This window comes from Stegostoma tigrinum, chromosome 2, assembly GCF_030684315.1.
Source record: "Stegostoma tigrinum isolate sSteTig4 chromosome 2, sSteTig4.hap1, whole genome shotgun sequence".
Taxonomy (NCBI): domain Eukaryota; kingdom Metazoa; phylum Chordata; class Chondrichthyes; order Orectolobiformes; family Stegostomatidae; genus Stegostoma; species Stegostoma tigrinum.
The window spans coordinates 162,746,044-162,761,148 of NC_081355.1; the positions used below are offsets into that span (position 1 = coordinate 162,746,044).

General features: G+C 47.1%; 1 protein-coding gene across 1 annotated transcript in view; it reads left to right on the plus strand.

The window, feature by feature from the left end:
- macf1b (microtubule actin crosslinking factor 1b) overlaps positions 1-15,105 on the plus strand; it is a 271,098-nt gene that overhangs the window by 110,693 nt on the left and 145,300 nt on the right. Inside the window, exon 7 of the mRNA XM_059641183.1 lies at positions 3,559-3,714. Within this exon, the coding sequence (XP_059497166.1) occupies positions 3,559-3,714 (156 nt within the window). The remainder of the gene's footprint in view (positions 1-3,558; positions 3,715-15,105) is intronic.

Below are 15,105 nucleotides of genomic sequence, written 5' to 3' on the forward strand. Positions count from 1 at the left end.
CCAGGTCAGCATCAATGAGTTGGACCAAAGGGTCTGTTTCCATGCTGTATGACTCTATACTCTCAATAGCATGTGGCACTGAGAGTAATCCTGAGATGACTGTGTATTTGAGGCCCTGTATTTTAATTTATCTCCTAACTACCTCTACTGAGCTTTCGGGTCCTTGTGGAACATAGAACATAGAACATAGAACAGTACAGCACAGAACAGGCCCTTCAGCCCACAATGTTGTGCCGACCATTGATCCTCATGTATGCACCCTCAAATTTCTGTGACCATATGCATGTCCAGCAGTCTCTTAAATGACCACAATGACCTTGCTTCCACAACTGCTGCTGGCATCGCATTCCATGCTCTCACAACTCTCTGTGTAAAGAACCCGCCTCTGACATCCCCTCTATATTTTCCACCAACCAGCTTAAAACTGTGACCCCTCGTGCTAGCCATTTCTGCCCTGGGAAATAGTCTCTGGCTATCAACTCTATCTATGCCTCTCATTATCTTGTATACCTCAATTAGGTCCCCTCTCCTCCTCCTCTTCTCCAATGAAAAGAGACCAAGCTCAGTCAACCTTTCTTCATAAGATAAGCCCTCCGTACCAGGCAGCATCCTGGTAAACCTCCTCTGAACCTTCTCCAAAGCATCCACATCTTTCCTATAATAGGGCGACCAGAACTGGACGCAGTATTCCAAGTGCGGTCTAACCAAAGTTTTATAGAGCTGCAACAAGATCTCACGACTCTTAAACTCAATCCCCCTGTTAATGAAAGCCAAAACACCATATGCTTTCTTAACAACCCTGTCCACTTGGGTGGCCATTTTAAGGGATCTATGTATCTGCACACCAAGATCCCTCTGTTCCTCCACACTGCCCAGAATCCATCCTTAATCCTGTACTCAGCTTTCAAATTCGACCTTCCAAAATGCATCACCTCGCATTTATCCAGGTTGAACTCCATCTGCCACCTCTCAGCCCATCTCTGCATCCTGTCAATGTCCCACTGCAGCCTACAACAGCCCTCTATACTGTCAATGACACCTCCGACCTTTGTGTCATCTGCAAACTTGCTGACCCATCCTTCAATCCCCTCATCCAAGTCATTAATAAAAATTACAAACAGTAGAGGCCCAAGGACAGAGCCCGATGGAACCCCACTCACCACTGACTTCCAGGCAGAATATTTTCCTTCTACTACCACTCGCTGTCTTCTGTTGCCCAGCCCATTCTGTATCCAAGCAGCTAAGTTCCCCTGTATCCCATTCCTCCTGACCTTCTAAATGAGCCTACCATGGGGAACCTTATCAAATGCCTTACTTAAGTCCATATACACCACATCCACAGCTCGACCCTCATCAACTTTTCTAGTCACATCCTCAAAAAACTCGATAAGGTTTGTGAGGCATGACCTACCCCTCACAAAGCCATGTTGACTGTATTTGATCAAGCCATGCTCTTCCAGATGGTCATAAATCCTATCCCTCACAATCCTTTCTAACACCTTGCAGACGACAGACGTGAGACTTACTTGTCTGTAATTGCCAGGGATTTCCCTATTTCCTTTCTTGAAGAGAGGAATTACATTTACCTCTCTCCAGTCCTCAGGTACGACTCCAGTGGAGAGAGAGGATGCAAAGATCTTCGCAAGTGGCGAAGCAATTGCATTTTTCGCTTCCCAAAGCAGCCGAGGACAAATCTGGTCCGGGCCTGGCGACTTGTCAATCTTAATGTTTGACAAAATTTTCAGCACATCAGCTTCGTCTATCTCGATCCATTCCAGCATGCACACCTGCTCTTCAAAGGTTTCATTCACTACAAAGTTTGTTTCTTTCGTAAAGACAGAAGCAAAAAACTCATTTAGGGCTTCCCCTACCTCTTCAGACTCCACACACAAGTTCCCTATGCTATCCCTGATCGGCCCTACTCTTTCTTTAACCATTCTCTTATTCCTCACATAAGTGTAAAATGCCTTTGTGTTTTCCCGGATTCCTTCTGCCAAGCCTTTCTCGTGCCCCCTCCTGGCTCTCCTCAGACCATTTTTGAGCTCCTTCCTTGCCTGCATGTAATCCTCTCTAGCTGAACTTGACCCTAGCTTCCTCCACCTTATGTAAGCTACCTTCTTCCTTTTCACAAGAAGCTCCACCGCTCTAGTCATCCAAGGTTCCTTTATCTTACCCCTTCTTGCCTGTCTCAGAGGGACATATTTACTCATCACTCGCAACAACTGTTCCTTAAACAGTCTCCACATGTCTGTAGTGCCCTTACCATGGAACAATTGCTCCCAGTCCATGCTTTCTAACTCATGTCTAATTGCATCATAGTTTCCTCTTCCCCAATTAAATATCCTCCCATTTTGCCTAATCCTCTCCTTCTCCATAGCTATGTAGAATGTGAGGCAGTTATGGTCACTATCACCAAAATGCTGTCCCACCACAAGATCTGATACCTGCCCCGGCTCGTTTCCGAGCACCAAGTCGAGAATGGCCTCTCCCCTTGTCGGCCTGTCAACGTACTGCGTTAGGAAACCCTCCTGAACACACCTTACAAAAACAGCTCCATTCAAATCTTCTGCTCGAAGGAGGTTCCAATCAATATTGGGAAAGTTAAAGTCACCCATTACAGCAACCCTACTACGTCCACACTTTTCCAAAATCTGCCGACCTATGCTTTCTTCAATCTCCCTGCTGCTATTGGGGGGCCTGTAGTAAACCCCTAACGAGGTGACTGCTCCCTTGCTGTTCCTAATTTCCACCCACACTGACTCGGTAGGCAGATCTTCCTCGACAAAGGAAGCTGCTGTAGCCGTGATACCCTCTCTGATTAGTAGTGCTACACTCCCTCCTCTTTTTCCCCCCTCCCTATTCTTTTTAAATGTTCTAAACCCTGGAACATCCAGCAACCATTCCTGCCCATGAGAAACCCATGTCTCTGTTATGGCCACAACATCATAGCACCAGGTACTGATCCATGCTCTAAGTTCATCACTTTTATTCCTGATACTCCTTGTGTTAAAGCAAACACACTTTAACTGCTCCCTTGGTTCCTTCCCAGGAAAATCCTTCCCACTAGCTGGTCTACCTCTTGCTACTGCCTCACCTGCATCAACTCTCACCTCCGGTATACAGCTCAGGTTCCCACCCCACTGCCATACTAGTTTAAACCCTCTCGAACGACTCGAGCAAACCTTCCACCCAGGACATTGGTTCCCTTCCAGTTCAGATGCAACCCATCCATCTTGTACAGGCCCCACCTTTCCCAGAAGGCATCCCAATTATCTACATATCTACATGTCTTGTCTCTGTGTTTGGTCATGGGTGCCTCCGTATATAACACAAACACTGGCAGTTCACCCTCCTATTCCAGAATGTCCTGCTGCCACACTGAGACATCCCTGACCAGGGTGCCAGGGGTGTTCCAGAGGGAATAGAGCATTATCCAGACGGATTGGTGAGAGAATGTTCCTGAAGGAAAGGGTAACTTTTCCAGTGGGAATGGGGGAAAAGGGTGATTGAGATGGAATGAGTTTGATCAAGATTCTGACTTTTGTCCTTTGGTTGCAGCATGTATTGGAGAAGATGTTGTTAGGCCTTAGACATTTTCAACCTGCTCTCCAGCAGATTCTGACATGGCTGACAACCACCCAGGAGTTACTGGACCATCAACGGCACCCCAGCATTGATCTCCAAGCCTGTGAGATACAGCTAGCAAAACTTCAGGTCAGTTTAATAGGTCTATAGTAGCCTGCATCAGCTCTTACAGTCCAACATCCCTTTTACCTGTACTGACAATCTACACTCCAGACTTTGCCTTTCCCCTAGCCAAGTTGTTCCGGTACAGTTACAACACTGGCACTGACCTTATCCTGTACACAAAGTTCAGAACAAATCCTAATCGACCAGTTACGGCCCCATCAGTCTCCTCTCGACCATCAGTAAAGTGATGGAAGGTGTCAGTAACAGGGCTATCAAGCAGCTCCTGCTCAGCAATAACCTGCTCAGAGACGCCCAGTTTGGGTTCCGCCAGGGCCACTCAGCTCCTGACCTCATTACAGGCTCGGTTCAATATTCATTACTCCATGATTCTGTCACTGTTTTTCTTATTCACCTGCGATAGGCTTAGGGTTGTGGGAGTTGCTGGCTGGTCATCATTTATCGCCCATCTCAATTTGCCCTTGTGAATGTGGTGGTCAGCTGTCAATATGGACAAAAGAGCTGAATTCCAGAGATGAGGAGAGTGACAGCCCTTGACATCAAGGCTGTATTCGACCGAGTGTGGCTTCAAGGAGCCCTGGCAAAACTGGACTCAATGGGTATCAGGGACAAACTCTCCGGTGGTTGGAGTTAGACCTGACACATAGGAAGATGGTGGTGGTTGTTTGGGGTCAGTCAACTCAGCTCCAGGACATCTCTGCAGGAGTTCCTCAGGGTAGTGCCCTCGGCCCAACCATCTTCAGCTGCTTCATCAATGACCTTCCGTCCATCATAAGGTCAGAAATGGGGAAGTTTGCTGATGATTACACAATGTTCACACCATTCGTGACTCCTCAGATACTGAACCAGTCCATGTTCAAATGCAGCAAGATCTGGACAATATCCAGGCTTGGGCTGACAAGTGGAAGGTGACATTTGTGCCACACAAATACCAGGCTATGACCATCACCAATAAGGGACAATCTGATCACTGCCCCTTGACATTCAATGGTGTTACCATCACTGAATCCCCACTATCAGCATCCCGGGGGTTACCATTGACCAGAAACTCAACTGGACTCACCACATTAACACAGCAGCTACAAGAGCAGGCCAGAAGCTGGGAATACTGCAGCGAGTAACTCACCTCCTGACTCCCCAAAGCCTGTCCACCATCTACAAGGCACAAGGCAGGAGAGTGATGGGATACTCCCCACTGCCCTGGATGGGGGCAGCCCCAACAACACTCAAGAAGCTTGACACCATCCAGGACAAAGCAGCTGCTTGACTGGCACCACATCCACAAACATCCCACTCCCTCCACCACCAACACTCAGTAGCAGCAGTGTGTACGAGCTACAAGATGCACTGCAGAAATTCACCAAAGATCCTCGGGCAGCAGCTTCTAAAACCCACGACCCCTACCATCTAGAAGGACAAGAGCAGCAGGTATATGGGAACACCACCCCCTTCAAGTTCCCCTCCAAGCCACTCACCATCCTGACTTGGAAATATATCACTGTTCCTTCACTGGGTCAAAATCCTGGAATTTGCTGCCTAAGGGCACTGTGGATTTACCTGTGGTACATAGATAGCAGCAGTTCAATAAGGCAACTCACCACCATCTTATAGAGTGAGAGAGTTATACAGCACAGGAACTGACCCATTGGTCCAATTTATCCATACCAACCAGATATCCCAATCTGACCTGGTTTAATTTGCCAGCATTTAGGCCATATCCCTCTGAACCCTTCGAATTCATATCCCCATCCAGATGCTTTTTAAATGTAGCAACTGTACCTATATTGACTACTTCCATAGCAGTTTGTTCAATGAATGCACCACCCTCTGCATGAAAAAAGTTACCCCTCATGTCTCTTTTAAATCTTTCCCTTCTCACCTTAAGCCTATACATTCTTGTTTTGAACTTTCCCATTCTAGGAAAAAGACCTTGTCTATTCACCCTATCCATGACCTTCATGATTTTATAAACCTCTATAAGCTCACCCCTCAGCCTCCGACCCTCCAGGGAAAATAGTCCAAGTCTATTCAGCCTTTCCCTGGAGCACAAACCCTCCAATGCCAGCAACATCCTTGTAAATCTTTTCTGAACCGTTCAGGCTTCACAACGTTCATCCTGTAGCAGGGAGACCAGAACCAGAGACTAGCCATTCCTTCTGTGTTTACATCCAAACCATTTATACAAACAACGAAAAGCATTGGGCGCAGCGCCAACCTTTGTGGTACCCTGCTGGTCACAGGCGTCCAGTCCAACCAAACACCCTCCACCACCACCCTCTATCTCTGACCTTCACCCTGCTGGTCACAGGCGTCCAGTCCAACCAAACACCCTCCACCACCACCCTCTGTCTCTGACCTTCACCCTGCTGGTCACAGGCGTCCAGTCCAACCAAACATCCTCCACCACCACCCTCTGTCTCTGACCTTCACCCTGCTGGTCACAGACGTCCAGTCCAACCAAACACCCTCCACCACCACCCTCTGTCTCTGACCTTCACCCTGCTGGTCACAGGCGTCCAGTCCAACCAAACACCCTCCACCACCACCCTCTGTCTCTGACCTTCACCCTGCTGGTCATGGGCGTCCAGTCCAACCAAACACCCTCCACCACACCTTCACCCTGCTGGTCACAGGCCTCCAGTCCAAAGCAACACCCTCCACCACCACCCTCTGTCTCTGATCTTCACCCTGCTGGTCACTGGTGTCCAGTCCAACCAAACACCCCCCACCACCACCCTCTGTCTCTGACCTTCACCCTGCTGATCACAGATATCTTTGCAGCATCCTTAAGCACGGCTAAGTTCCCGGAGAACTGGTGAATTGCTAATGTTGTCCCCTTGTTTAAGGAGGGCAGCAAGGATAATCCAGGTAATTATCGACCGGTGAGCCTGACGTCAGTGGTGGGGAAGCTGCTGGAGAAGATACTGAGGGATAGGATCTATCCCCATTTGGAAGAAAATGGGCTTATCAGTGATAGGCAACATGGTTTTGTGCAGGGAAGTTCATGTCTTACCAACTTGATAGAATTCTTTGAGGAAGTGACAAAGTTGATTGTTGAGGGAAAGGCTGTAGATGTCATATACATGGACTTCAGTAAGGCGTTTGATAAGGTTCCCCATGGTAGGCTGATGGAGAAAGTGAAGTTGCATGGGGTCCAGGGTATACTAGCTAGATAGATAGAGAACTTGCTGGGCAATGGGAGACAGAGAGTTGTAGTGGAAGGGAGTTTCTCAAAATGGAGACCTGTGACCAGTCGTATTTCACAGGGATCTGTGCTGGGGCCACAGTTGTTTGTGGTATATGTAAATGATCTGGAGGAAGGTGCAGAGATAATGGGAACTGCAGATGCTGGAGAATCCAAAATAACAAAGTGTGGAGCTGGATGAACACAGCAGGCCAAGCAGCATCTCAGGAGCTCTCTGATGAAGTGTCTAGGCCTGAAACATCAGCTTTTGTGCTTCTGAGATGCTGCTTGGCCTGCTGTGTTCATCCAGCTCCACACTTTGTTATTATGGAGGAAAGTACAGATGGTCTGATTAACAAGTTTGCAGATGGCATGAACATTGGTGCAGATAGTGAAGGGGACTGTTGGAGAATGCAACAGAATTTAGATAGATTGGAGAGTGAAATGGCAGATGCAGTTCAATCCAGGCAAATGCGAGGTGATGCATTTTGGAAGATCCAATTCAAGAGCGAACTATACAGTAAATGGAAAAGCCCTGGAGAAAACTGATGCACAGATAGATCTGGGTGTTCAGGTCCATTGTACCCTGAAGGTGGCAACGCAGGTCAATAGGGTGGTCAAGAAGGCATATGGCATGCTTTCCTTCATTGAGCGGGGTATTGAGTACAAGAGTTGGCAGGTCATGTTGCAGTTATATAGGACTTTGGTTCAGCCACATTTGGAGTACTGTGCACAGTTCTGGTCGTCACATTACCAAAAGGATGTGGATGCTTTGGAGAGGGTGCAGAGGAGGTTCACCAGGATGTTGCCTGGTATGGAGGGTGCGAGCTATGAAGAGAGGTTGAGTAGATTAGGATTATTTACATTAGAAAGACGGAGGTTGAGGGGGGACATGACTGAGGTCTACAAAATCATGAGGGGTTTTGACAGGGTGGATAGCAAGAAGCTTTTTCCCAGAGTGGGGGACTCAATTACTAGGGGTCATGAGTTCAAAGTGAGAGGAGGAAAGTTTAAGGGAGATATGCGTGAAAAGTTCTTTACGCAGAGGGTGGTGGGTGCCTGGAATGCGTTGCCAGCGGAGGTGGTAGAGGTGGGCACGAGACTGTCATTTAAGATGTATCTAGACAGATACATGAATGGGCAGGGAGCAGAGGGATACAGATGCTTGGAAAACAGGCGACAGGTTTAGGTAGAGGATCTGGATTGGCACAGGCTTCGAGGGCCGAAGGGCCCGTTCCTGTGATGTAATTTTCTTTGTTCTTTGTACAATACTCCAGATGTGGCCAAACCAGGCTTTTGTATAGCTGGAGCATAATTTCACGGTTCTTGAACTCAATCCCTCTATTAATGAAAGCTAACACACCATGCGCGTTCTTAACAATTCTACCCACCTGGGGATGCAGCTTTCAGGGAACTGTGGACACGAACCCCAAGATCCCTTTGCTCCTCCACACTGCCAAGAATCTTTCTGTTAACCCTGTATTCTGAACATAGAACATTACAGCACAGTACAAGCCCTTCCGCCCTCGATGTTGTGCCGACCTGTCATACCGATCTCAAGCCCATCTAACCTACACTATTCCATGTACGTCCATATGCTTGTCCAATGACGACTTAAATGTACTTAAAGTTGGCGAATCTACTACCGTTGCAGGCAAAGTGTTCCATTCACTTACTACTCTTTGAGTAAAGAAACCACCTCTGACATCTGTCCTATATCTTTCACCCCTCAATTTAAAGCTATGCCCCCTCGTGCTCGCCGTCACCATCCTAGGAAAAAGGCTCTCCCTATCCACCCTATCTAACCCTCTGATTATTTTATATGTTTCAATTAAGTCACCTCTCAACCTTCTTCTCTCTAATGAAAACAGCCTCAAGTCCCTCAGCCTTTCCTCGTAAGACCTTCCCTCCATACCAGGCAACATCCTAGTAAATCTCCTCTGCACCCTTTCTCAAGCTTCCACATCCTTCTTATAATGCGGTGACCAGAACTGTACACAATGCTCCAAGTGCGGCTGCCCCAGAGTTTTGTACAGCTGCAGCATAACCTCTTGGTTCCAGGACTTGATCCCTCTCTTAATGAAAGCTAAAACACTGTTTGTCTTCTGCTTTCAAGTTTGTCCTTCCAAAATAAATTACCTCACACTTTTCAGAGTTAAACTCCATCTGCCACTTCTCAGCCCAGCTCTGCATCCTATCAATGTCCCTTTGTAACCTAGAACAGCCCTCTGCACTGTCCACAATGTGACCCACCTTCATATCATCTGCGAACTTGCTCATCCACCCTTCCACTCCTTCATCCAAATCATTTGCAATAATCACAAATAGAAGAGGACCCAGAACAGATCCTTGTGGGACACCACTCGTAACTGAGCACCATGTTGAATATTTTCTGTCCACTACCACCCTTGGTCTTGTAAGGGGCAGCCAATTCTGATTCCAATCTGCCACATTTCCCCCTATCCCATGCCTCCTCACTTTCTGTCATATTGGTCCCCTTCCAATGCAGATGGAAATCATCCCTTTTAATCGTCCCTCGTAAGACGGTATTTAATAGAGACATACGAGATGATCAGAGGATTAGATAGGGTGGACAGTGAGAGTTTTTTTCCAAGGATGATGACTTCAGCTTGTACAAGGGGGCATAGCTACAAATTGAGGGGTGATAGATTTAAGACAGATGTCAGAGGCAGGTTCTTTACTCAGAGAGTGGTAAGGGCGTGGAACGCCCTGCCTGCCAATGTAGTTAACTCAGCCACATTAGGGGCATTTAAACAGTCCTTGGATAAGCATACGGATAATGATGGGATAGTGTAGGGGGAGGGCCTTAGATTAGTTCACAGATCGGCGCACCATTGAGGGCCGAAGGGCCTGTTCTGCGCTGTATTGTTCTATGTTCTATGTAAATAGGTCACATCCCAATAGTCCAAAAATGTGAATCCTTGCCCCCTGCACCAGCTTCTTGACCACACATTCATCTGCTCTATCCTCTTATTCTTACTCTCACTAGCAGGTTAGCACCGCGGGTAATCCAGACATTACTACCTTCAAGAGCCTGCTTTTTAACATCCTGCCTAATTTCCTTTCTTCTCGCTGCAGAACCTGATCCATTTCCTTACCTCTGTCTCTCTTGCCAACATGCACAATGACCTCCTACTGGTCACTCTCCCCTTTCAGAATAGAACATAGAACATTCCAGCACAGTACAGGCCCTTCGGCCCTCTATGTTTTGCCGACCTGTCATACCGATATGAAGCCCATCTAACCTACACTATTCCATGTACGTCCATATGCTTATCCAATGACGACTCAAATGTACCTAAAATTGGCGAATCTACTACCGTTGCCATCTGTCCTATATCTACCGTTGACATCTGTCCTATATCTTTCGCCCCTCAATTTAAAGCTGTGCCCCCTCATGCTTGCCGTCACCATCCTAGGAAAAAGGCTCTCCCTATCCACCCAATTAACCCTCTGATTGTTTTATATGTTTCAATTAAGTCACCTCTCAACCTTCTTCTCTCTAATGAAAACAGCCTCAAGTCCCTCAGCCTTTCCTCGTAAGACCTTCCCTCCATACCAGGCAACATCCTAGTAAGTCTCCTCTGCACCCTTTCCAAGGCTTCCACATCCTTCTTATAATGCGGTGACCAGAACTGTACACAATACTCCAAGTGCGGCCGCACCAGAGATTTGTACAGCTTCACCATAACCTCTTGGTTCCGGAACTCGATCCCTCTATTAATAAAAGCTAAAACACTGTATGCCTTCTTAACAGCCCTGTCAACCTGGGTGGCAACTTTCAAGGATCTGTGTACATGGACACCGAGATCTCTCTGCTCATCTACGCTACCAAGAATCTTACCATTAGCCCAGTACTTTGCCTCCGGTTACTCCTACCAAAGTGCATCTCCTCACACTTGTCTGCATTAAACTCCATTTGCCACCTCTCAGCCCAGCTCTGCAGCTTATCTATGTCTCTCTGCAACCTAAAACATCCTTCGTCACTATCCACAACTCCACCAACCTGAGTGCTGTCTGCAAATTTACTAATATTCTGCAACCTCTTTGAGACATCCTTGACCTTGGCCTCAGAGAGGCAACACACTATCCTGATGTCTCATTTGTGGCTGTGGAAACATCTGCCTGTGCCACATACCAGACAGTCCCCTATTACAATTGGTTGCTTGGAACCTGACATACCCGTTATTACAGTACAGCCAGTTACAGTACCAGAAATGTGGCTCTCAGTGCTATACTCCCCTGAGTCTCCATCCCTCCCTACAGTATTCAAAAGGGGAGGCAATGACATCACCACATTTTCACTGGACGGTTAATCCAGAGGCTCAGTTCATATTCTGGGGATTTGGGTTCAAATCTCACCACAGTAGATGGTGGAATTTGAATTCAATAAATAACTGCAATTAAGAATCTAATAATGACCATGAATCCATTATGGATTGTCGGAAAAAACCATCTGGTTCACTAATGGCTTTCAGGGAAGAAAAATGCCATCCTTACCTGGTCTGGCCTACATGTGACTCCAGACCCACAGCAATGTGGTTGACTCTCATTTTCAGTTAGGGATGGACAATAAATGCTGCCTGCCAGCAAAGGGAGAGGGTGACCAGCCCCAAGTCGTGGTCCACATAGTTACCAACGACATAGGTAGGAAGAGGCATAGGGATGTCAGGCAGGATTTCAGGGAGCTAGGGTGGAAACTGAGAGCTAGAACAAACAGAGTGGTCATCTCTGGTTTGTTACCCGTGCCACGTGATAGTGACGCAAAGAACAGGGAGAGATTTCAGCTGAACACATGGCTGCAGGGATGGTGCAGGTGGGAGGGCTTCAGGTACCTGGACAATTGGGGCTCATTCTGGGGAAGGTGGGACCTGTACAAACAGGACGGTCTCCACTTGAATCAGAGGGGCACGAATATCCTGGGTGGGAAATTTGCTAGTGCTATTCGGGTGGATTTAAACCAGCTCAGAAGGGGGATGGGAAACTGTGGTGTAGTTCCAGTTCACAGGAGGAAGAGAGTAGAGAGGACATGGACAGGATATCACGGTCACAGAAGTGTGCTGGCAGACAGCAAGCTGGATTGAAGTGTGTCTACTTTAATGCCAGGAGTATCCAGAATAAGGTAGGTGAGCTTGTAACATGGATAGGTACCTGGGACTTCGATGTTGTGGCCATTTCGGAGACATGGGTAGAGGTGGGTCAGGAATGATGTTGCAGGTTCCAGGGCTTAGACCTTTCATTAAGGTCAGGGAAGGTGGTAAAAGATGGGGAGGTGTGGCTTTGTTAGTCAAGGACGGTCTAACGGTGACTGAAAGAACTTTTGATGAGGACTCATCTACTGAGGTGGTATGGGCTGATGTCAGAAACAGGAGAGCAGAGGTAACACTGCTGGGAGCTTTTTATAGGTCTCCGCAAAGAACCAGGGATGTGGAGGAGAGGATCGGCAAAACGATTCTGGGCAGGAGTGAAAGGAACAGGGTGGTCATTATGGGAGACTTTAACTCCCCTAACATTGACTGGAAATGCTATAACTCCAGTACGTTGGATGGATCGGTTTTTGTCCAATGGGTGCTGGAGGGTTTCCTGACACAGTATGTCGAAGGGCCGAAAAGAAGGGAGGCCACACTGGATCTGGTACTTGGTAATGAACCAGGTCAGGTGTTTGATTTAGTGGTAGGTGAGCACTTTGGAGAGAGTGACCGTAATTCAGTTACATTTAGTTTAGCGATGGAAAGGGTTAGGAACATGCCACAGGGCAAGAGTTACAGACGGGGAAGGGCAATTATAATGCAATTAGGCAAGACTTAGGAGGCACAGAATGGGTTAGCAAAATGCAGGGGATGGGGACAATCGAAATGTGGATCTGGTTTAAGGAACAGATATTGCGTGTCCTTGATAGGTATGCCCCTGTCAGGCAGGGAGGAAGTGATAAGGTAAGGGAACTGCGGTTTACTAAAGAAATTGTATCTCTTGTTAAGCGGAAGAGGGAGCCTTATGTGACGTTGAGACGAGATGGTTCAGATGAGGCGATGGAGAGTTACAGATTAGCTAGGAAGGATTTAAAGAGAGAGTTAAGAAGAGCAAAGAGGGGACATGAGCAGACAGCAGGTAGAATAAAGAGGAACTGTAAAGCTTTCTATAGGTATGTGAGGAATAAGAGGATGACTAGGGTAGGAATAGGGCCAGTCAAAGACAGAAGTGGGAAGTTGTGTGTGGACCCTGTGGATTATTTCTCATCTGTTTTCACTGAGGAACAGGAGAATATTGTAGAGGAGATGACTGAGTTATGGGCCACTAGAATTGAAAGGATTGAGGTTAGTAAGGAGCAGGTGTTATCAATTCTAGAAGGTGTGAAGGTAGATAAATCCCCTGGGCCAGATGGGATTTTTCCGAGGATCTTCTAGGAAGCTAGGGAGGAGGTGGCGGAGCCTTTGGCCTTGATGTTTGAGCCCTCATTTTCTACAGGTTTAGTACCAGAGAACTGGAGGGTTGCAAATCTTGTGCCCTTGTTCAAGAAGGGCAGTTGAGATGACCCAGGTAATTATAGACCAGTGAGCCTTATGGCTGTTGTAGGAAAAGTTTTGGAAAGGATTATAAGAGATAGGATTTATAATCATCTAGCAAGCAATAATTTGATTGGAGATAGTCAACATGGATTCGTCAAGGGCAGGTCGTGTCTCACAAACCTCATTGAGTTTTTTGTGAAGGTGACCAAGCATGTGGATGAGGGAAGGGCAGATGACGTGGTGTACATGGACTTCAGTAAAGCCTTTGATAAGGTTCCACATTGTAGGCTATTGGAGAAAATGCAGAGGTACAGGATTGAGGGAGATTTAGCAGTTTGGATTAGAAACTAGCTTTCTGTCAGAAGGCAACGAGTGATGGTTGATGGAAAATATTCAGCCTCGAGTCCGGTTACTATTGGTGTGCCTCAAGGAGCTGTTTTGGGACCACTGCTGTTTGTCATTTTTGCAAAAGACTTGGACGCAGGGGGATGGGTTAGTAAGTTTGCAGATGACACTAAAGTCGGTGGAGTGGTGGATAGTGTGGAAGAATGTTGCAGGTTTCAGGGAGACTTGGATCAACTGCAGGATTGGGCCGAAAGGTGGCAAATGGAGCTCAATGCAGACAAATGTGAGGTGATTCACTTTGGGAAGAATCATAGGAAGGCAGAATACTGGGTCAATGGAAAGATTCTTGGTAGTGTAGATGTGCAGAGAGATCTTGGTGTCCATGTACATAGATCCCTGAAAGTTGCCACCCAGGTTGATAATGCTGTTAAGAAGGCTTACAGTGTGTTCGGTTTTATTGGTAGAGGGATTGAGTTCCGGAGCCGTGATGTCATGCCGCAACTGTACAAAACGCTAGTGTGGCCTCACTTGGAATATTGGGTGCAGTTCTGTCACCCCATTACAGGAAGGATGTGGAAGCATTGGAAAAGGTGCAGAGGAGATTTACCAGGATGTTGCCTGGCCTGGAGCGAAGGCCCTATGAGGAAAGGCTGAGGGACTTGGGTCTGTTCTCATTGGAGAGAAGGAGGCTAAGAGGACGTTTAATAGAGACATACAAGATGACCAGAGGATTAGATAGGATGGACAGTGAGAGTCTCTTTCTGAGGATGATGACTTCAACTTGTACAAGGGGGCATATCTACAAATTGAGGGGTGATAGATTTAAGACAGATGTCAGAGGCAGATTCTTTACTCAGAGAGTGGTAAGGGCGTGGGACGCCCTGCCTGCCAATGTCGTTAACTCAGCCACATTAGGGGCATTAAAACAGTCCTTGGATAAGCATATGGATGATGATGGGATAGTGTAGGGGGAGGGCCTTAGATTAGTTCACAGGTTGGTGCAACATCGAGGGCCGAAGGGCCTGTTCTGCCCTGTATTGTTCTATGTTCTATGATCTGTGTACTCATCCCGTAAATGAATAAGGAAAAAAAAGACCAAAACAGCATACTTGTTTGAGTTGGCAAAACCACAGGAGACTCCCACACTACCTGCCTTCCACCCTTTACTTCTCCTAGTAGTCACCCATCCCCCTGACTATATCTCTGGTTTCTCCAACTCCCTGCAGCTGCCATCCATCACACCCCTGGCTCTGTAAATTCCTCATTGCCTCTAAGTGCTGCTCCAACTGATCCATACAATCCCATAGGTTTCACAACCAAATACACTTCATGCAAATGTAA